Genomic DNA, 21,769 nt, shown 5'->3' with positions numbered 1-21,769 from the left:
TTTGTTTGCGAATTTTTAAACAGATAAGCCTGGCGCGAATTATTTGTGTAACTAGTTCAGTTTATGCACAGTCATCTAAGTCCTGTTTTGTTTGAGCGTTTCTAGGCAACTGATAGTTTGGGACCGTCCCACCCTGCTCAAAGTCTTGCCAATTCACGGATTAACCTTATGTATAATGAGAATGCATTTTGATTGTATAATTATCAACGAAAGGTGACCAATAATAAGTGTGCACATCCTCTCTTAACTGGGTTGGGTTCAGCATTAGATGTGAGGGGATTTTCTGGATTATACGGTAAATAATTTTTCATATTTAAAGTCCCCTTACATAATGTGCCATACCAGAATTCCAGGTGTAGTTGAAAATATTGTTTCTTTTAATCCATCCATCTTCTATACTCTGTTTTCTTTGCAGGGTATAGAGGACTCTGCCAAAGGCACAAAAAAAAAAAAAAACTATTTCTTTGTCAGTGTACATGTATAATCAAACTTTTTAACATCCATCCAACTGATCCTTGTAGGCTGATGGGGGGCCAGTGGCCATCTTCATCTTCATTGGGCGAGAAGCTAGGGTACGCTAAAATGAAACATGAAGACAAACATACAGCATTTATAAATTATAAGGAAGTACCAGAAAGGCATAGGGAAACATTGGGAAAGAAAACTTTATTACACACTTTAGAATGGATCACATAGGTGTTGCATGTTTATCCATCTGCTGATGGATAAACCAGAAAGGTATATCCATCAGCATAAACCTTTCTGCTCATGCTGATGGATAAACGATGGAGACGATGGATGAACATTCATCAGGTTTGAGTGATCATTGTAGGTGCAAGGATTTGTCAGCAGGCTTTTATGGAATCGATATGCATATGAAAGAGATTTCCAGACTTTAAGAAGCATCAAACCAGATAAAGTTGAATTACACAACGGGAAACTTTGTATAACAAATTCTTACAATAAAAGGTAAAGTTATGTCATTTAGTTTGTCATCAACACCTAGTTTGTAATTTTCTGATAATTTCCCGTCCACACTCCATTGCAGTAGATGGCGGTAAGGCATCTTGTAGTTGACCTGCAATACGCCAGAAAATATCAGAAGAAAACTAAGAAAAAGCAGAGAAATCAGCTTGTAGTTGTATTTTTCACCCCTGGAGGGCTGCAGAACGCAATGTTGTATCAAAACTGGATGAACTAGAAGAAGCAGAAGAAGAAGAAGAATCACTCTCGGGTTTGTTTTTGGTTTATGAGCGCCAGTGTGAGGATGAACATGTGGGTTACCTTAAAAGCTTACTGTTGCTGTCTGTAATTCAGACCTATTTGACTTAATGTTTTCTCTCGGTGTTGCTACATTGCTGTGGAAAAACCACAATATCACGAAATGAAGCTGAAGGAGTTGGAAAGCTGCCTGCAGCAGGTAGACACATTTGAGGAGCCAAAAATCCTCTTGGAGCAGTATCCAACCAGCCCTCACATTGCAGGTGAGTTGGTGAGCATCGGAGCAGGTGTTCGCAGACTGAATATATCTAAAAAATAAACAATTATATTGTTTCCCTTTGTCCCCACAGCATGCATGCTTTACACGATTCACAACACGTTTGATGACATTGAGGGTAAACTGGTGGCAGATTTCGGCTGTGGTTGCGGAGTCCTCAGCATCGGGGCTGCCATGCTGGACGCAGGGTGAGAGAAAGATCCCCGTGTGACAGTCCTTCCTGTTGAGCAGCTTTCTGATGTTTTTGTTCTAAACAGGTTGTGCGTCGGCTTTGAAATCGACGAGGACGCACTAGAGATATTCAGAAGGAATGCAGAAGAATTTGAACTCTCTAACGTGGATCTGCTCCAGTGTGATTTATGCCACCTGGAAGCAGAGGCTTATGGCCAAAGGTTTGACACTGTTATAATGAATCCACCGTTTGGTACAAAACACAACCAAGGTGAGTTTAACTCGACAAAGAAGTTACTGGTAATTTCGTTTTATTAATTAGAAATTGATCGTAAAGGGCTGGGAAAAGTACTTGATTTCCTTTTCATTTGCACACTACAGATGATCAAAGACATGTTAATATCACACAAAGATAACTAAAGAAAATACAAAAACATGTTTTCTACTAATGATCAAATCCAATGTGGGAAGAAAAAAAAATACACCCCTGGTTATATATGCAAAAACTAATCACCTTCATCCTTACATCATGAACTATGATCAACTACAATTTATCAGTCTGGAAAGGATTAGTTAACCCCTCAAAGCAATTTTTAGCATTCAGGAAGGCAAACTTTATCAGCAACATTGACAAAGGCATCCATAATTTGCTTGTATCACATGAGTTCAATAAGGATTTTTAAAATACTCTATTTTGGCTGCATGTTCCATACAAATCTGCTATAGGTGAGTTGATGTTAAAAGTATTTACAGTTTTTACTGTTTATTCAAGGGATGGACATGAAGTTCCTCCGCGCTGCTTTAACCATGTCAAAGAAGGCGGTTTACTCGCTTCATAAAACATCAACACGAGAGGTAAGCTCCAGATTGTGATTCTGATCCTTGTTTAGACAAGCTGACAGACTGCAACGTATGGAAAAGTCCAAAATAATTCATACCCATGGTAGGAAGATAGACTCATAAAAAAAATTACATGTGAAATTAATACCGTTTCCAGTAAAAAAAAAATGCTGGTATTACTAGCCCAATTTCCCATAAATCCTATGTTAAATGGAGGATTTAAGATGGAGCTGTTTGAGACTCAGTCTTACTAAATCGGTTTAGAGATCCTTTAACGTTTGAATTGAATATTTTAACTCATCTGATGTGATGCCAACATGCTTGACTGTATGTGATTACAGCACATACAAAAGAAGGCTAATGACTGGGGAGTGAAGATGGAAGTCATTGCAGGTTAGTAAGACAATTCAATCCTTTCTAATCAAAGGAATATTAAAATCCTAATTGTGTTTGTTCATAGAACTGAGGTATGATTTGCCAGCTTCCTACCGCTTCCACAAGAAGAAGTCGGTAAGTTCATTAACAATATGCAATATTGTGCACTTCAGATTCAAAACAAAATTTTATTTTATAAACATTTAATTTGCTACTGGAATATTCAAACTTAAAAAAATTCATGACACAATCGCATCACTCCATGTATTAAATCTACAAAATAAAATAAGAAACAACCAATGGCACACTAATTCTAGGCATCACTCAGATGAAATTAGACCGTCAAGGTTACATTGATTTGTGCTCAAATTAAAACATTTTCCGATAAGAAAACATACAAATAAGAGGCAAAAAATAAAGGGCTTCAAAGGCTGAAAACTGACTCCAAGTTTTCCAAATGTTTTTTTCAGGTTGACATCCAGGTGGACTTTCTACGATTCTCCAAAACCTGAATATATTTACTGGAATGGGTTCTAAGTTGCCTCTGCATTTTTCACCGTTTGTAAAATAAATGTGTTTGCTAAAGAAAAAACTCTGGATGTCGTCTCCACATTACGAGCCGTTTTCAGTTTTGGAAACTTTCGCTGGAGGACCGTCGGCGTCTTCAAGCTCTCTCTTTGGGGCTACAGGTGCTGCAAGAGAAACAGGATACATTGAATCATCTGAAATGTTTGAGAATGAGGACGCTGCTGCTGAGAATATGTAATGCCATGCAAAGCATTTATTATCTATTACATTTTGTATTTTTGTGTATTTTATTGGGACTTTATGTGATAGATCAACACAATGTAGCACAATTGTTAATTGGAAAGAAAAATGTACATACTTTTAATACTATAAAGAAACGTAACTCAAAATAAAATTCATTGCTTTTAGTGGTCTCATATTTAGCAAACTGAGTCCAGTTGCGCTCTGGAAATCTCAGGGATTTTCATCTGAACTAACAGCAGCATGAATATAAATAAAGAGATAAAGAGCAGTGGGAGCGCTCATGGCTAGGAACCTTTATTTCTGGTTGGATATTTGGTGTAGGTCCTCTTTAGTCTAAATAGAGCAGTTGGTGTTTGTTCACACAACTATTATGGACCATCAATTTAACCTTTCAACCGGGGATGTTTTTTCTTGATTCTTCCACAAGAAAGATAAATCGCACAGTGTGTAAATGTATAACACGCTAAATAAATTTGTTTTTAAAGTATGTATTTTCTTTCCACTTCACAACTTTGTTTTAAAGTGTCACAGAGAATATAATGAAATTTTGGGCTCCTGTATGTTATATCAATATTTACACTTACCTTCCTCACCCTCGTTGTCATCCTCATTATCACTATCAAATTTTGTTTTCTTTCCCTGGAAGTGAGTCCTGCCTTGATCTCTGCCACCTCTTCCCCTTCGGCCTCCTCTTCCTCTGCCGCCGGATCTTCCTCTCCCACCTGTTTTAACCAGACCCAACCTATCAGCACTTAAGAGTATCTTTGCTACTGTTGCGCAAGAATGTGATGCCTGGAGGCAAAAACGTACCTCTGCCTTTTGATCGATTGTACGATTCCTGTTGGGCTTCGATGATCTTCTTCAGCATCTCTTTCTCGTCGTCTCCCTCCAGTACCTGCCATGTAACGCTGCTGCCCTTCATTTTCAGCTCCCCTTCGTTTGCCTCTTTGGCTTTCTCAAAGGCTTCTTTTGCATTCCCGTCAAACAGAAGCGTACCCTTTATGTGAGCAATAACAACATTTTAAAAAAGTCTTCCACTGCTCTCCTGTTCACATTTTTTCTGTAAAAATTTACTTTTCAGACTCAACTTCAGAGTCTTGTACGGCAAAAATTTCAAGAGCAGTTGGAAGTAAGGAAATTTAGGAAACACGAGAGAAAAGGAGGCCAGATAAGGTCACATAGACATAAGCAAAGAAGGAACAGGGAAGGTAGACAAAGGAATGATGGACCGAGGTCAGAAAATAAGGATTATAGACGAGGAGAGGAAAGTGAAGAAATGACAGATGTAAGGAAAGAAAGAAGGGACAGACAAAAAGAAGAAATTAAAGGACAAAGGAAGAGAATAAAGTCTGAAAGTACATGTTTTCCATGTTCTTCTTTGATTTTTCCATAATGTTCCAGACCTGAATAATGGGGAAATAAAACTCCATACTTTTGCAGACTGTATAGGAATCCTTTCAGACAACATACCTCGTTGGCTCCTCTTGTGAAGTCAACCCACTTTATCCTTCCGTGCCCAGAGAACACGGCATGGAAGTCCTCTCTTGAAACATTTTTGAGCTCTCCAGAAAACTTCAATAAACATCCAGTCTGTTCATCCAGAAGCAAACCCTGCAAATCATAATTACGTATCTCAATAAAAACAATCCAAAAGCAGAAATGAAGCTTCATGAACAAATGGTTGAGAAACCTTACCATTTCTTTATCCTCAGCGTTTTTCTGCTGCTCATGTTTGTCTCTGTAAAATGTTTAGATAAGAAGGTGGATCAGATATTTTCAACAAAATTTCTGATAGAAAAGGCCAAGTCCTGTCAACTCACTGCTTTGCTTTAGCTTTCGTCTCTGCTTTGTAGTTTTTCCTCTCTTCTGCCTTCTTTGCATGGTAGACTTCCCTGAAAGAAGTGAAAGAACAATCCAAGCATAATTACAAATGGGACATCATGTGGTGTTAAATACTTTTTATCCAGCTTCCTAAATCTTGGAAAGTATGAATTTTGCTTTTAGCATTTCTCATGTCGAAACAAGGAAATAACTGAAGCATGGAAAAGACTTACTGTTTTTATAAGATAATCAAAATTGCAAAAAAATACTGGTGAAATTAGAGTCCTTTCTCTGTTACTTCTATCCAAAGCAAGAAAATAATTTTAATTTGTTATAATAGTTTATAAACCTGTTCTAGTTTTATGTTCATAACAATGCTATTTTGTCACCAGCCTGTTCACGAAAAGCAACCGAGCTCACCTGGGCAAGACGAGCATCTCGTTGTCTTTATATGTTTTCACATCGGTCCGTTCCAGGAACTGCTTCGCTGATTCCTCTGTTTCAAAGCAGATGAACACGGATCCCTGCAAAAGACACGAATGAAATAAATATTTATTTAAAATCCTCCAACCTTTTAACCACTAAAACTAGTAAGTGATGCTTTTCTTCTACCTTGAACAGCCGATGGACATTTTTTCTCATCTGAACGCTCTCTATGCTGCCTTTCTCATTCAGCCACTCTTGAACCTCATCAAGAGTTGTTTCAAGAGGAAAACCTTTCTGTAAAAGAAAAAGCACCATTAACAATAATGCTAGAAATAAAGGAAAGAAATTACCAGATTGGAGTATTCCGGTCGTCTCTGGTATCACTTTTTTTTTAAATAAACTGCTCAAGGAAAAAACAAACAACTCCACACAATGAGCCATGGATGACCTAACCTGAATCAAATTCAAAAGCTGTTGCGTCATAGCAATCAGGGTTCCTGGATATTTTCTAAACTTTCCAAACTTTTTCAAACTCAATTTTCCATAACCTCTCAGTTCTTTATGTTTATTGCAAATTTAAGACATGGTAGGCAGACTTCAAAACTGCAGAAATACAGGAACAATAACAAAGGGTAGGAACCCTCTGGACTTACAACATTGACAACAGGCTGCTAAAGTAAATTGTTGTTTTTTGTAGATATGAGTGAAAAAATTGTTTATCTGAAGCAGATGGCACCAGTATCTTGAACATAATAAACAAATGTGTATGAAACTTACAATGTACACAGATCTGTGTTTCACTGCGTCTTTGTATTCATCATTCTGTTCTGGTAAGGGTTTATCTAGAGACCTCCTTATTTTTGTCTTGTCCTCACTGATCTCCAAGAGGCCAGACTTTGATTTCTGGAGTGCTGAAATGACGACGCTGCTCTCTGTAGTTAAAGCTTTCAGTCTGAAAGAGGACGAGGTGAAGAAATGGTGTTTAAATTGTTCAGACAGATAAAAGTTGTACAACTCAACAATGCAATTAAAGTAATCTAAATATTGTTTGTCAGCAAGATAGTCCAATTACCAATTTTAACCAGTAGGATTTTGTCAAACTGTGAGACTGTTTTAGTTCTGAAACAGTCTCACAGGGTATTATTACCTTACTACAAATTTGCATTCTCCGATTAACCCCTGACTTACTCCTGGTACACCTAGCTTTCAACCCTGTGCCACATTGAAGGCTATTTCTATTCTATTCTGCATTTATGGCCACCCAGTCATGATGAGGACACTTCAGATGAATGGAAATACCAGATCTGAACAGAGATTTTGCCACTACATTTCTACAAAGAGCCAAGTATAAAAGAAACAAAAAAATTTTTGTAGATTTTGGTGGACACTCCTTGTGATTGTTTTTTTTTTTATCTCTTCAAACGTCAGTATTTCAATCCAGTACCATGCATCTGAACAGCATCAGCATCACTGATGCTGTATTGAACAAATACAGCATCAATGATGTTGTATTTGTTCCAATATTCAAAAGGAATATGAAGAATACAGTAATATGAAACCCAATGCAACCCCAAAGCACCATGACCTCATATCATTCCCTCACTGCGATATTTATTGATTTGCTGGGGTTGAATTTCTAAACCACTGGATGTAACTTACGTTTTTATAACAATCCTCAACTCACATAAATGTTATTTGATTACAAAAGGATTAGCTGATATCTATATGAAGTTTCAAAAGGTAAAGAAAAATCAAACAAACCTGTTGAATTTAAGCATGGTCTCCAGCATCACCCAACCATCATCAAGCTGCAGCTGCTCTTTCAGAAACTTGTCTCTTGGAAGGTTGTGATCCCCAAAGTAATACTAGGTGAAAATAAGACATGTTTATGCCTGAATGTATGTATATATATATATATAAAATAACAGGATTACATTTTTAAGTCAGAATTACCTCTACTTGACGAGCCACTTTCATCTCAATGGGAGACATCTCTCCTTGGTTTTCAGCCATCCTTCTCTGCAGAAATCAGTAATATAGTCAATCGGCTGTTTTATGGTGCACTATGTTGTTAAATCTGTTAAATCAGATAACTTATTAATTCTTTCAGAACCTGCAAATGTTCAAGTGATGTCCCCCTTGTTACTTGCCTTCCTGCTAGGCAATATTTTAATACAATAAAGCTTTCCCCCAGCTTTAAAAAACATGTCATGTTCCACAATCTATAGTGATCTTATGCCATGGGTGCTGTTCTGTGCTATTCAGACAAAATTTTGCTCCTGACTGGGATTAATAAAATATTAATTTCTCTTGTTTAAAATTCACCATCCTTAAATCTGAGAAAAGGAGAACCACTTTAATAGAAAAATTTAGTTTTTTGGGTAAGAGAGTTTTTTAGGAAGCCCTTAGTCCAGTGGTCTCAAACTCCAGTCCTCCAGGTCCAGCTTCCTGAAGCTTTTACTGCTTCAGCACACCTGGCTTCAATATTATCTCATTAGCAGAGCTCTGCAGCGCTTGACTGCATGTTAGTGAGGCAGTTTCACCATGTAATTCAAGTATGTAGGTTAAGGGACAGATCAGTTCAGACCACTGCTTTAGTACTTTAAATATAATTGTATTTTATGACTGAAGAACAGGGCACACTGTATAGAATTCACATTCTTTAGTGACTCTACACATGACACCTTTATGATTTCAAATCATGACTCAAACACACAAATTACTGCAACATTACTGTTAAGCATTGTACTGGTGATTTGAGTTGCCATCAACACTTTCCTTCCCTTATGAGTATCTCAATACTGACATTGCAATGAGGATTGGGATTTGACATACTGTGTAGCTCTCATAGTTTTATATATTGTTTCTACAAAGTTTGAATGATAAAACTTGGAGAACTGCACAGGTTGGAACAGTCACAATTGTAATATATATATAATCAAACTATTAGAAAGCTGAAAATGTATTAATAGTTCATTTTTGTGTATCTGCTATGTCTTCTCAAACTCCCGTCGGCTTATCTGAATCTTCAGTTTCCTGGAAGGGAAAACATCTTAAACTAATTTGAATAATTAACTGAGCTTACTGTACTGTTTGATAAGTAGGATCAATTGGGTGTGACTGAACTGAAAAAACTTTTTGTAAAGTGCCATAAGATGACGTGTTGTAAAGTGGAGCTATATAAATAAACTGAACAGAATTATACATTTTAATATTCTTTTTAAATTAAAAATTTCATACAAATTCCATATGATGCATTTCCAGAAACTGTACTTAAATGTATTCTTTAAACCATTCAGATCTGAACCTTTGTTTTCAGAATTTTGTGTGTTTATCTAGAGCTTTGATCCGCATGAGTTTCACCTAAACTGTAAATTGAACACATTAAATCTGTTATGCTAGTGTGTACAAATGAAAATAATTGCTCACGTCATAGTACAAGGCCAAATTTATTAGGAATTGGGCAAACACATTTTTGTTTACATTATTTGACTCAAATGATCATGAAACAAGCGGAGGAGATTAACATTTCTTAGACAACTCAATCACCCTAGATAGTCTGATGATATATGAGAACAGCTTATACAGAGGCAGTCAGATAGCTTGAAGTGGCTAACCATCCTGTTAGCTTAGCTTTTATTCAGCAGCTTTGGATATTCAAACATTTCAGGCATTAATGCACAGCCAGCTAAGTTAGAATATTTTTACGTTATAGTGATGTTCATTTAGTTAAATGACACTTTAGTCCGTAAAGTTAGCACAGCTTCCCTATCTGCAAGCTTCCATAAGCAGCATACAATTCACCGACGCACATCATAAAATCCTCCTCTGTCCCTCTAAAATCCATAAGCTAGTAAACGACAATACGAGCAGCACATTAGAGCATTCTCAGTACGATTAAATTAGGTACTTACGTTATGCTGTGTGTAAGTAAATCGCACTTTAAGCTCTAAAACACCAAAAGTCCTCACTACACTGCGCGCACGTTGTTCAACTGCGTGTTACGGAAAGTGTCAAGGGTCAAAAAGCGTTACCATCGCATTTTCTTTCCAGGTCAAAATGCTGCAATTCAGTATAAAACCAGCAGGCGGTGGGGTAGTACTGTCTAACTGCACGGCATGGTGAGGTTCACCAGCGTTTTAGTTTCAATGAACAAATTAATGGTTGGTTTTATTGATATTGATAATTATACAAAAATATAACAAGTGAGGCAAGAAAATAATTCAGTTCAATTAAATTTATCAACTCACAGTCACAACAAATGTTGTGTCAAGATAATTCACAAGGCAAACAGGCATAATTCATATCTATTTATATTGAATCCAATTTAATCTAAATATATTTAAAAGCAATCCAGTCTAGTCCAGAACAATATATTCATGTAGTCAGATTCAAATCTAATAGCACACTAATTCCATACATTTATAACACCGAACAGTCAAAGTAAGTTGTTTTTTAAGACCAGTGGTAGAAATGTATTCGGAAGTCCGACATTGCAGCATTTTCCCTGTTTCAAGCATGAAAGTGATGACTTGAAAAACAAATCAGTTCTACTTAATATTCTTTCAATTACGCATTTCTGATATTTACCGAGTTAGTAAATAATATGTATTTAAATTGAAACAAATGATAGGATTAAAAAAATGTTCACTTTTTCCTAATCCGTTTCCAGCAAATAGTGGTACGCTTATTGTTATGTTCTCAGTTGTGTATGCACGAGGAAGTGGGTGTGAATTTTTTTTATTTTCTGTCACCAAGATTCTTCCTTTTCCATCTGTTGATGGTTATTTTTAAATACCTTAAGCCTGATTAAAAACATCCCAAAAAATCAGTAAACCTATATTGAAACAACTGGAAATGAAAAACAAAAAAATAAACAAACCAAGGTGTCCTCTTGTGCATGGAGGGTGTTGTGTTAAGGAGAAATGCGCTGAATGTTTATGGAAATCACCCATTCAAACAGAGTTTAGCAGTTCAAAAGAGTGAAGTAATTTATTTAGTTAAATTGCAGTGAAAGTGCAGTCCTGCTATTAAAAATTGATTTCTGTCTAAACTTTTAAAACACTTAAAAATTAATTAAAACCTTTCAACAATTGTTAAAAGACAACTACAATACTCATTGAGAGACCCCTGAGATTTTCATATATCACTTTGGCAAATGTAACCTGAACAGCTTAACAGATCATTTTTCAAACTCTAGTGAATGCTGTGAATAGACAATTCCATCTATTTTGTAAAATAAATTACATAAAAATGTGAAAAACGTCAATGGACGCTATGAACACATACACAACCATGTGACCTGGCGGGGCTGGGCAGGGTCCCTACCATCTCCCACGAGTCCAGCTCAGGGTCATATTTCTCAATGCTCTGTAAGTACGTTCCCTTTGAGTAGGAGTAACCCCCTGTTACATAAATACACCCACTTATCACCACAGCCCCACACTCCATCCTCCTCTCCTTCATCACTGATATGGGCCGCCATTCGTCGCTCTCTGTGTCGTAGCAATCCGCAACGGTCGTCTGTCCGCCGACCAAATACAGCTTGTTGTGGAGAGACACAGAACAAAGGCCATACTCTGAAAACAGAAGATTCAAACACAAGTAATCAGCTCTGAACAAATCAATGCTCCTTTTCTGTCCCCTTCGATTACCCTTACCTGGATGTGGACTTAGTGTTACGATGCTCCATTCATTGACGTCTGGTCTGTAGACTTGCACTTTCTCATAGGTGCAGCTTCCTCTGTATCCATAATGGCCTCCAGTCACGTAGATTTTTTCTCCCATTACGCATGCAGTGGCATTTCCTACACCTTGAAAACAAAACAGGGATGATAAGGATCACCTGATCTCATGTCTGCTTAAAAAGTTGTTGACTGAAGTTTGTGTTGATTGATTTTTCTGGATGGATCAGTGTTGGTTTTTCTCTAAAAGATTCTGAGGTAAACATGAGGCTTTGTGAGTGTTAGATGTCCAGCTGTAAGTTTACTTTGTTGGAGAACAGTAATCAACAGAGAGCATCATGAAGATGAAGGAACATAAGGTCAGGGATAAATGTAGGAAGTTTAAAGCTGGACTAAACAATATTGCAAGCTTTCTATAATCTGAAAATGTAAGTGAATGTCACACAGCTGCAAAGAAATGTATATTTTACCTAAACTGAAAGGCTGGGCAAGGACTGAATGTCCAGTTTACAGTTTTGCCATAAGCTTTGTAGGGGGTAGTCAGACATGCAGATGAACACCTTCAGACATGAAGATGATGTGCTTTAGTCATCATTCAAAGCACAATGTGTGGCAGAAAACTAACACTGGAAGCTGCCCATAGAAGATATGACAGATTTACCTTCCAGCAGGAAAACAATGCACTGCAGAACAAACAGTGCATGTGTCCAGACATAAATGTAGTTGAGAATATGTTGCAATACTTGACAATTACAAACTTGGGGTTGGTTGTCTTTTTTGACCATATGCCCCTTCATGCCTTCAGGGTTAAACAGCAAATATTTTCAGGTATCAAGTAACTTGTGTTTTAAAGTGCATACTTCATATCATGTTATATTTGATCTTGCATACAAATGTCCAACATTTGCATGCAAGATCTGCAGTATTTTTTTTAATATCTTTAATAAATAGTAATCCAAATTAAATGTAATGCATTTCAGTTTTTCTTCCTGTTAAATTGTTGTACCTTGGATCATTTTGGCCACTGGAAACCATCTCTTTTTCAAAGGATCATAAAATTCAGTCTCTTGCTCTGGAGCTCCTCCTCTGTAGCCTCCGATGGTGTAAACACAGCCATGTAGAGCCACTGAGCAGTGGTAGTACCTGGCAGTAATCATGGGACAACTCTCTGTCCATTCATCATAGTCACAGTTATAAACTGAAACAGTGTCCAGTGCTTCAACAGTGTTAGTCCTGTATCCACCAGTCACGTAGATGTTTGCACCAAGCAGGCTGACGCTGTAGCTCTCTCTTCCAGGGTCAGGCATGTCTTTCCCCTGCACCCACGTATTGCTGACAGGATCCCAGATGTGCACTTCACACAGAGGGTGCCAGTAGTATCCTCCAATGATGTACATACTGGGGGAAAATTTTCTGCTTGGAGGGATCTCCTTGCCATTTGACCTCATCGCCTGAACAATCGTGGATTTTAACTTTCCATCGTTTTTTGTTAGATATTGCCTGTGCACCTCCAAGGAAGTGTTGAAGTAAATGTGATCCATACTCAGGTGGATAGAGTGGAGCAGGTCTGACACGCAGTGAACCCGACTATCCAAGTCATGGGACACCCAACTGACCACACCATCTATCAGCGTCTCATCTCCCTGCACAGTGAGGCTCTGATCCGCCAGAACAGACCTGATCTTCTCATGGTCCAACTCCAAGAACTCCTCCTGCTCCACGAGCTCCGGGAACCTGCTCAGCATCACTCTGTGGGCCTCCCTCTGCAGCCTGGGGCACTGATGGAGCTCAGCAAAGGTGTGCATGCCCAGGCAGTTGTCCACCTCCAGGAGGCGGATGAGGAACTCCTCGCAGGCCTGCTTGACCCTGCTGAACTGCAGGAGGTCCGCAGCCTCCAGCAGGCTCTGCACGTTGCTCTCGGTGACGCGCACCCGGGCTGTGTAGACGTAGTCTAGCAGGGAGCCCAGCACAGCGCAGTCCACGCCGCTCAGCTTGATGACGCTGTCGGACCTCTCCCTCATGTCGGCCGTGAACATGACTTTGAAATAGGAGCTGCGGGCAGCCAGCAGCGCTCTGTGGCAGTGGAACACCTGACCGGACTCGCCACACTGCAGGGTCACGTCGGTGAACAGGCCGCGTATGTAGAAATGCCTGAGAGCCTCCAGGAGCTCCGCAGCATGCTTCCCGTCACAGAAGTCATATGTGTAGATCTCGTTTTTATTAGACATTATATCTAGAAAAAAAAAAGAAGAAAACCCGTAGGCTAATAAAACATGGCAAGCAATTTAATGCAACATTTTTCATGCTTAAAATACAGCGTACCTTATATATTTCCATGGATGTTTGTTCCTCACCGACGCTCCTCTTAGCGCTCCTCTCCAAAACTCCATGAACCTCAATTTAGCTCAGGACTGTCGCAGGCAGCTCGATCCTATTTTGGTATTTGTGTGCAGCAGCAGTAGCGAGAGCCACCCCCTCCTCCTCCTTTCTGCGCTCTAGTGTCCAGATCCTTGACAAAGCCAGTCCGCCACTCAGAGGAATCACCCTGAGCCGTTATTTTCCTCCCAGAGCCTAAATATAACCCCGGCCCACGGTCTCGTGACGCGCTCACGGACCGCGCATTAGCAGCAACCACGCAGACTGAGATCCACGTACAGAATACAAATCAGACACAAATGAGCAACGCATTTTAAAACGACACCAGAGGAGCCGAGTGATCTGCGTGCCCCATTCATGATTTACCCCACCAAGTCTTCCCGTTGCCATGGTACTCTGAATGTGGTATTCCAGTGCGACGGAGGCTTTAACCTAATCCTGACGTGGATTAGCGGAACAATAATGCTCTGTATTCCCTGAAGGACAAATTTTCACACAGGATTAGATAAACATATTTATTTACCCTTTGGACTCCAGTAAATTATGACCCAATATGCTTTAAAATAAGCATTATAGGCTCTGACGCAAGTGCTGAAAATGTGGGAAGATTTTTTTCTTTTTAACCCGTTTTATCTCTTAGACTGACTAACTATATATTCTGTAATTGTATTAAAACTGAATCTTGTATAATATTTAACAATAGTAACGGGACTAGAAAATCAGTTATTGTTAGTTGCAATAGATTATAAACGCCATTTCTTTTCTACAAAGGTTTTCTTTTAATATCATGATTTGGTTTGGTTAAATTTAACTTTTCGTCCTGGTTTGCAATAAACCATTTTAATGAGTAAATCATCAGAGTCAACACTTCATGCCCAACATTTTATTTAGGTTTTACTTCAACAAATTCAATAAACACAAACACTGGAATGCTCTAAAAATAATTTTAAATGTGTGCAACTACTAAACAAGCCGTTAGCTGTAAACACAAACAAAGAAAGGTTATTTATATCCAGCCCTCTTGAGAAGGCTAGGGTTCTTCACAGACTAAATGTTATTCTGGGACAGTTTTTGTTTAGATACTGAGCTGTGCTACATTCTTAACCAAAGGTTTCAAGACGTTGAGATCTTGCAGGAGGGAGGACACCCCGACGCAATACCACACATCCCCAGTGTGGTCCGCAGGAGCGCTGAAAGACTCAATCTGCACTCCCTCGGAAGCCAACACTCCTAAACAGAACAATTAGAAAGAAAACGTGGGTGTGAATTTAAGGAACAAAGAACACTACAATTTAGAAATTTTAATTGCAATCTTCAAACCTAATTAAATGTGATAAAAACAGAGGGAGAGAAAACAGTTTGGAGTTTCATAGTGATTTTAACAACACTTATTCCCAAAACGTCTCTCATTTTGTAGTAAAGAAGTGCAATCCACGCAGACTAATGGTGTCTTTGCAGCCATTGGTGCATCCACATGAATATTTGTCCAATCACTTAGTTTATGTTAAATATTTTTGTTTAATTGTTCATTTGTAGAAATCATTTTTCACTGTAACAAACATTCTTTTGTCAATAAAAGCCACATTTTGTTGATCATGCTTGATTTGTAAAGGCAATAAAAGGGTAAAACATCCAAGTGTGTGAATACTTTTTTATAGGCACTGCATTGCACACTGTAGTACTTATCTTATCAACTATATCCTTTCCAGTCAGAAGAGACAAGTTGGCCAATGTTAAGAGATTACTTTAAGTCTAAATCCTTTAGGGGTAAGAATAATTTTGAGCTTAACAATCCTTGGTTTCAATGTTACTTTTGTTTTTAATGAACAGGCAGAAAAAGGTTCACATTTCTAAAAATGAGTTGATGTTTTGCTACAAAATATAATAAACATAAAATTGAATCTTTCAAAACTCCCCTAAATTGATGCTCAGGTGGTATTCAGCAGCTGCTTGTTCCTAACCTGGCCATATCCTAGTTTGCCCCTGACTGATCCACTTTTCCTAACTTTTAAGCATACGCTTTTGTATTCCTGATACTGTCAAAATCTATGAAAGAGTAGAGTTCAAAGAAATGTTTGAAAAACCATTAAAAACCCAAGAGCCAAAAATAATGGTGGTTTAATTTTTTAGATCGTTCAACAGACAATGCAATAAAAGTAGGACAATGACTGATACATTTTCATTGAACTGAAACTTGTTTGGTTACATTTAAACTAATTTTAGACTGTTTTCACTGTGTAACCACGCAGATTTATGTCTTTACAGCACATTTAATAGTAAAAGCAACCTCTCTTCCAACACACAACTCTGCATAAGTAACCATGCCCCTTTCAGCAGCAGTATTTTCTGCTTCACTAGGTGAATTTTGATTCAGTCATAGGCCTGTCGTAATAAACAATAAATCAATTAATCGCATAATAAATGAAAGTTATCGACCTCATTTTAATTTATCGGCTTTATCGTTTCTTCCTGCCTTTTTCTCTTTCTATTGATGACACTGGATGAAAAATGCGTCGTATGTTGTGTTTAGTTTTTATTCAAATGCATTTTTTATTAACGGAAACTGAGAGTTCATTTTATTTTCGTTTTTGGTTGCTTTGTTTATTTTGTTTATCAGTTCCAGTGTATTTATTTTTGGCAGGATATCTCTTGCATTATTATGTCACTACCATTACATCAGCATAAAATGGTCTTCAAACAATATTATCGTTTATCGCAATAATTTTCAGACAATCAATCGCTCAGCAAAATTTGTTATCGTGACAGGCCTACTCAGTCGTTTGTCTTCTTACCAGCCACAGAGGGCAGCAGCTGAGGGTCGGCAGAAGCCTGGAGAAACAGCAGATTTCCTGTCAGAGAGACGGGCTGCCTGAAGACACTGCCGCTCAGCTCCAGCAGGACAGGAACGCCTCCTTGAACCGATCCGCTCGCTTTATAGCTGTGGCCGTCTGCCACAACCTCCACCTTACACAATCCTGCCTCCTCAGACGCACAGTGGCTCTGATTCACCTGAAAATACAAGTTACATGAATTAAAAAGTATTTAAGTATTTGCCATGTGGGATTTATCGTCATAAGTTAATTTCCTACCGCTATTCCACTCTCCTTGGCGAGGCTCTGGATGTTGATAAGATTAGCACTACATCCAGATTCATGTTTCAAAAGTCCCACAAGTACAGCTGAGGTCAAATAACCCCCACAGGATTTCATGAAGTCCCCTGACCCTGATTTTCAAATAACAGTTTATAATGTTACGAGAACTTGAAAGCAGGGAATGCCTTTCACAGCAGAAAGGTTTATATACACACACATAAATATGACATAAATATGAGACAGTTATGTCCTTCATGTATCAAACACTGTCTTGTTTCATGGTTAGACCACTAGAGGGAGGTAAAAGAACAGCCTTTAGCAATTTTACACTTTCAGGAATTAGTTCTCCTTTTAAGATCATTGTGAAAACGGGTTAGACCAGTTAGTAATTTGACCTTGAGTGATGATGTGAGCATGACTGAACGGTTTCCTAGAGGCACTGCAGGAGTGAAGCACCGCTCCGATAGCTTCTCCGAGTCTGATCAGCTGCTGAGACTCCTGGGAGAACGTGCCGGCTAAAACCTGAGCATTTACCTGCACAAAAAGGACAAAAATGAACAGTTAAAAAAAAAACTAATTATATTTTGCTTTGTACTTGGATGTACTGCTATAGCATATAGGATCATTATAGTAAGATTTATCTCAAATTCAGGAGCATTTCCTGAAGGTTGTTTACCAGTTGCATCTGGGTTCAAGTCTAGAAAGGGGAAATGTGTCAATAGATACTCAGAAGTTAAATGTTTCACTTCTGGGGTGCGTCAGTGTATTAGGATAGGAACTTTCACCCACCCGACAGAACAAAGATGAAGTTTGTTTGGAAAGGTAAAACGATTGTCCTAAATTCAACAAATGCATGAATATTTTTGAACTTAACAGCTAAAGTTAAGCACTGCAGTCCACCTTGCTTTTGTAGGCAAACACATTCTAGTTACTCCTGTTTTTAAATCTTAACCTTTTCTTTTGTTTTGCAAAGAATATAGATGCTTTAAAAAGTTAATTTAAATTAAAAAAGACGTAGGACATTCGAGTGGCACTCACTGCTCCGACAAGGTTTTTGCCGTTCACCATGTCCACAATCTGCAGGGCGATATCCTCGCCGCAGCGGGCCTGAGCCTCCGTGGTGCTGGCTCCAAGGTGAGGACAGCTGATGACATTAGGATGGTTCACCAGAGAACGGTTCTTAGGCGGCTCCTGCAGCCAACAAACACAGAACAATAAGAACTAGATCAGTGTTTTCAGACCATTTTTAAACTACAGTGTCTTAAAATGTTGACTTCCTGATACCAGTTTTCACTTAATTAACAGAATACAACTGATTTTATTCTATCATTTCAGTTGAGAGTCATTAATCCTTTAATTTAGGATCCCATCATGGCCCTCATGTATGAAATATGTACACAGTGAAAAAAATTGGTTTAAGGTTGTTTTTTCCATCAATTTTGAAGTGGGTGCATAAATTACATTTTTGAATTCTCTAGAAATTATTGAAATTGTTTTATTGCCCAAGACCTGCCACCCACAGATTGGGAACAATTAAAGTAGGAAATCATCAAAATCCAGTCACTAGCTAATTCCTCTAAGCGTCTCTAGTAAACCAAAATTGCTTCAGAAACTACAGAGAAACTTTGTTGATTACGGAGAAATATCAGTAACTTAGATTTCACCTCAATAAAAACATCGAGTCCAGCTCCTCCACACTGTCCAGACTCCAAAGCTCTGAGAAGAGCCTCTTCATCGATGATGCCTCCTCTTGCACAGTTCACGACCTTCACTCCTTTCTTGCACTTTGCAAATGTTTCATCATTGAGCAGACCTTAAAAATAGAACACAACATGGCATTAGTCTGCATATTGTTGTTGTACCTGTCATCCTATGAGGACAGTAAAGCTCACCAACTGTGGAGGGCATCAGAGGAGTGTGGACAGTGATGTAGTCACACTGCGGCCAGAGCTGCTCCAGAGACATTTGCTCCACCCCCCAACTTGCCGACACCTCAGGCGGAGTGATCGGATCATAGCCGATCGTCTAGTGGGAAGCAAAGAAAACAGCCATGTAACATTTGTATAAGTGTTATAATCCCACAAGTCTCATCATGTTTGGCTGTCTTGACTCACCTTCATGCCAAATGCTTGCATTCTTGTGGCAACTTCCTTTCCTATTCGTCCCAGCCCGACAATCCCAAGCACTTTGCCGTACAGCTCTGCTCCCATGAACTGTAAAAGTGAAAACAAAGACCCTAAATATGAACAGAGCAGAATCAGTGATCACATTTGATTACTGACAACTGAATGAACAATGGAGCCAACCATGCAACTTAAACTGCCATACGTGCCAAATCCAAACTTGTCTCAGATGGGAATTTCCATGTACCTTTTTGCGATCCCAGTTGCCTTGTTTCATTGACATCACAGCTTGAGGCACATTTCTAGAGACCATAGAAATGATATTAGATGAATATATAGATATTAGGCTACTAATGTATGTTTATTTTTACAAAACCCTCTTGCCTTGAGAGGCTCATCAGCAGGGCACAGGTCAGCTCGGCGGCACTGATCGTGTTGCCACTTGGTGTGCTGCAAAATGAAATAAAATGGACGGTGGGTTAAACTGTGTGGCACAGTGCACAGAATGTTTGCCATTAGCTGCACACTTACTTCATGACAATAACGCCCTTGTTGGTGGCAGCATCAACATCCACATTGTCCACACCGGTCCCAGCTCTCCCAATAATTTTGAGATTATCAGCAGCATTTATAACGTCCGCTGTTACCTTGGTCGCAGATCTAACAACAAGGCCATCGTAGTCCTAAAGTGTACAACAAAGCACAGAGTTATTGCTGAATTTATGTTGGCAGTCATATAAAAAGACTAAGTCATGCACATGGAGTTTCAAACTAATACCAAAAAGGATGCATAATATAGGCATAATATATGCCTATAAATTTAAAATATATATGTGAGGAAAAAACTAGGCAAATAGGTGGCGCTCTGCTATATAGGTACTTCAAAAGATTAGTTAAGACATTTCTTTTCCCCTTTCTTCAGGTAAATCAATTATTATTACAGAAGATTTATCAAACCAAAAATTCTAAAGTAATCTTTTACATTCAACTAAAGTATTGAGGGTGAATATTACTTAAAAATAATCTGTGCAAGTTCATTTTTATTATATCAATACAAAATGCTGACACTGCAACCTGCAATTGTAAACAAAAAGCTACTTTTGGAACAGTAGTGTAATTAACTCAGTTCAAATTATAAATTAAATAATCCCAAAAGAAAGCTTTAAAATAAATACTTTTAGAAAAATCCATAAGTAACAGTAAAAATTACACCAATCAACTTGATAAGTATTGATAGCAATAGAGGGGGTGGCTTAATGGTGTCCATAGCTAACACTTGACCCAAGGATCCAATAGATTATGTGTCCGGGCCTGAACACTGCAGTGCATTCAAGTTTAAAGAGGAAAGTTCACTACTGGGGTATTGATCCACTTTAAAATTTCTTTTAACACTTGGAGTAAATGCCCGTGCACGTTGTTCTCGACGTGGATCTGATAAGAAGTGCCACTCTGCAGCATGTGGGAGTGATGGGAACTCAGGGATGAGTTGCATCAGCTTCACAATGGGCGGAATCAAGCTGAAGCCACTTTGCACATTTCAATACGGTATTAAAAAAGCGTTTATCAGCGATACATCCCAGTTAATATTAAAACAGATTATCTCCGCTTTGTTTGTTTTGTGTGTGTGTGTGTGTGTGTGGGTGGGTGTGTGTGTGTGTGTGTGTGTGTGTGTGTGTGTGTGTGTTTCCCAAGAAAAATGCAGCACGTTTTCAGCTGATGCAACTTTTCCTCCGCAAACAGGCAGCAGGTTTACGCTTCTTGAAACACCGAGCCGGGAAATTACACGATAGCAACACCAACCTTGATCTCTGCGATTAATTCCTCCTTTTTCATACTCTGCTTTTCAGTGACACGGATGCCGTTTTCCTCCAAGATCGCCCTGCAGCGAGGGTCAACGCTTTCACTGATCAGCACAGTTTTGATGCAGATGGGAGCCATCTTTGGAGGGGGGGGTAGCGGGGGGTTATCTGCCCGCTGGTCGCGGAGGGGCCACCGGTGGATGTGGTAGTGAAATGATGGGCACTGTGGGAGTTCCTCTCCCTGCTTCTTACTTTAGTTCTGAATGGCTCTCACTGATTTCCCACGAACCCCTCTTTTTAACTTGGTTCCGCCTCTCGTGCATCTCCTGTTCTGACGTAACCACACGTGCACACTGGAGGCCAGTTCAGAAAAATACTCCTCGAGAAACTTTGTGGTTGAAAGAAGAGTGTGCTTTCATTGCGAGAGGTTTGCGTACAGATTTAACTGAACTAAATGTCCATCAGATGAATCAAGTTTTATAAAAACCGAAGCCATAAGGATCATACAAACAGTAAATCTTCTAACAGAAAGATTGGAAAATATTTCAAAAATACAATTTCGCATACATGTAGCTAAAAATTTATTTCAGATCTGAATTTTGGCCAACATTTCGCACTCGCTTTAATTCATGTTCCCCTACACATTTTTTTTGTCTTGCATGTTTAAAAGTCTCAGATAATTTGACTCACTCATCTTTGAGGGTTGAAGAAATGAATACCTTGTTTGAAGTCATTGACTTTGACTAGGTCACTCAAAAATCTTTTGCAGAAAAACTCTATTTTAAACATACTG

At 38.7% G+C, this 21,769-nt stretch overlaps 4 protein-coding genes across 5 annotated transcripts; 1 reads left to right on the top strand and 3 right to left on the bottom strand.

Annotated features, from left to right (window-relative positions):
• The first annotated feature begins 1,190 nt into the window (after positions 1 to 1,190).
• Positions 1,191 to 3,584, top strand: mettl5 (methyltransferase 5, N6-adenosine). Its single transcript, XM_028024206.1, has 7 exons — positions 1,191 to 1,484; positions 1,572 to 1,686; positions 1,756 to 1,940; positions 2,442 to 2,524; positions 2,851 to 2,902; positions 2,970 to 3,019; positions 3,355 to 3,584. Exons 1-7 carry the CDS (start codon positions 1,385 to 1,387, stop codon positions 3,394 to 3,396), a joined length of 627 nt encoding a protein of 208 aa, XP_027880007.1. The 5' UTR covers positions 1,191 to 1,384; the 3' UTR covers positions 3,397 to 3,584.
• Positions 3,053 to 9,942, bottom strand: ssb (small RNA binding exonuclease protection factor La). The gene is made up of 12 exons (XM_028024205.1): positions 9,817 to 9,942; positions 7,856 to 7,921; positions 7,664 to 7,767; positions 6,680 to 6,854; positions 6,089 to 6,196; positions 5,897 to 6,000; positions 5,476 to 5,547; positions 5,351 to 5,393; positions 5,126 to 5,266; positions 4,466 to 4,652; positions 4,240 to 4,377; positions 3,053 to 3,576 (listed from the first exon to the last, which is right to left on the bottom strand). Exons 2-12 carry the CDS (start codon positions 7,913 to 7,915, stop codon positions 3,497 to 3,499), a joined length of 1,212 nt encoding a protein of 403 aa, XP_027880006.1. The 5' UTR covers positions 7,916 to 7,921; positions 9,817 to 9,942; the 3' UTR covers positions 3,053 to 3,496.
• A 182-nt stretch (positions 9,943 to 10,124) lies between these two features.
• Positions 10,125 to 14,614, bottom strand: klhl23 (kelch-like family member 23). 2 transcript variants are annotated; one of them, XM_028024203.1, is made up of 4 exons: positions 13,909 to 14,614; positions 12,593 to 13,819; positions 11,563 to 11,715; positions 10,125 to 11,481 (listed from the first exon to the last, which is right to left on the bottom strand). In XM_028024203.1, exons 2-4 carry the CDS (start codon positions 13,812 to 13,814, stop codon positions 11,168 to 11,170), a joined length of 1,689 nt encoding a protein of 562 aa, XP_027880004.1. In that variant the 5' UTR covers positions 13,815 to 13,819; positions 13,909 to 14,614; the 3' UTR covers positions 10,125 to 11,167. The 2 variants fall into 2 exon arrangements, with proteins under 2 accessions (XP_027880004.1, XP_027880003.1); XM_028024202.1 differs by having other exon boundaries at positions 10,125 to 11,715.
• A 216-nt stretch (positions 14,615 to 14,830) lies between these two features.
• On the bottom strand, positions 14,831 to 21,268 carry phgdh (phosphoglycerate dehydrogenase). Its single transcript, XM_028024204.1, has 12 exons — positions 20,978 to 21,268; positions 19,709 to 19,860; positions 19,562 to 19,627; positions 19,425 to 19,479; positions 19,169 to 19,267; positions 18,947 to 19,079; positions 18,719 to 18,867; positions 18,093 to 18,245; positions 17,450 to 17,588; positions 17,052 to 17,185; positions 16,755 to 16,971; positions 14,831 to 15,192 (listed from the first exon to the last, which is right to left on the bottom strand). Exons 1-12 carry the CDS (start codon positions 21,113 to 21,115, stop codon positions 15,038 to 15,040), a joined length of 1,590 nt encoding a protein of 529 aa, XP_027880005.1. The 5' UTR covers positions 21,116 to 21,268; the 3' UTR covers positions 14,831 to 15,037.
• Positions 21,269 to 21,769: the final 501 nt, after the last annotated feature.

Source organism: Xiphophorus couchianus, chromosome 7, assembly GCF_001444195.1.
Source record: "Xiphophorus couchianus chromosome 7, X_couchianus-1.0, whole genome shotgun sequence".
Lineage (NCBI taxonomy): Eukaryota > Metazoa > Chordata > Actinopteri > Cyprinodontiformes > Poeciliidae > Xiphophorus > Xiphophorus couchianus.
The sequence above is the reverse complement of the archived record's forward strand: the minus strand, read 5'-3'. Positions and strand labels throughout refer to the sequence as shown.

Excerpts from the sequence above, each read along its gene's own strand:
- ssb (XM_028024205.1), bottom strand. The coding sequence starts at position 7,915 with ATGGCTGAAAACCAAGGAGAGATGTCTCCCATTGAGATGAAAGTGGCT. Across the intron at positions 6,855-7,663 it reads ACCATGCTTAAATTCAACAG|ACTGAAAGCTTTAACTACAG; the intron begins GTTTGTTTGATT and ends GTCCTCTTTCAG. Across the intron at positions 4,378-4,465 it reads CAATCGATCAAAAGGCAGAG|GTGGGAGAGGAAGATCCGGC; the intron begins GTACGTTTTTGC and ends TGGTTAAAACAG.
- klhl23 (XM_028024202.1), bottom strand. The coding sequence starts at position 13,814 with ATGTCTAATAAAAACGAGATCTACACATATGACTTCTGTGACGGGAAG. Across the intron at positions 11,716-12,592 it reads AGTGGCCAAAATGATCCAAG|GTGTAGGAAATGCCACTGCA; the intron begins GTACAACAATTT and ends TTTGTTTTCAAG.
- mettl5 (XM_028024206.1), top strand. The coding sequence starts at position 1,385 with ATGAAGCTGAAGGAGTTGGAAAGCTGCCTGCAGCAGGTAGACACATTT. Across the intron at positions 1,485-1,571 it reads AACCAGCCCTCACATTGCAG|CATGCATGCTTTACACGATT; the intron begins GTGAGTTGGTGA and ends TTGTCCCCACAG. Across the intron at positions 2,903-2,969 it reads GAAGATGGAAGTCATTGCAG|AACTGAGGTATGATTTGCCA; the intron begins GTTAGTAAGACA and ends GTTTGTTCATAG.
- phgdh (XM_028024204.1), bottom strand. The coding sequence starts at position 21,115 with ATGGCTCCCATCTGCATCAAAACTGTGCTGATCAGTGAAAGCGTTGAC. Across the intron at positions 19,480-19,561 it reads CTGCTGATGAGCCTCTCAAG|AAATGTGCCTCAAGCTGTGA; the intron begins GCAAGAGGGTTT and ends TATGGTCTCTAG. Across the intron at positions 16,972-17,051 it reads CCAAGGAGAGTGGAATAGCG|GTGAATCAGAGCCACTGTGC; the intron begins GTAGGAAATTAA and ends TTGTATTTTCAG.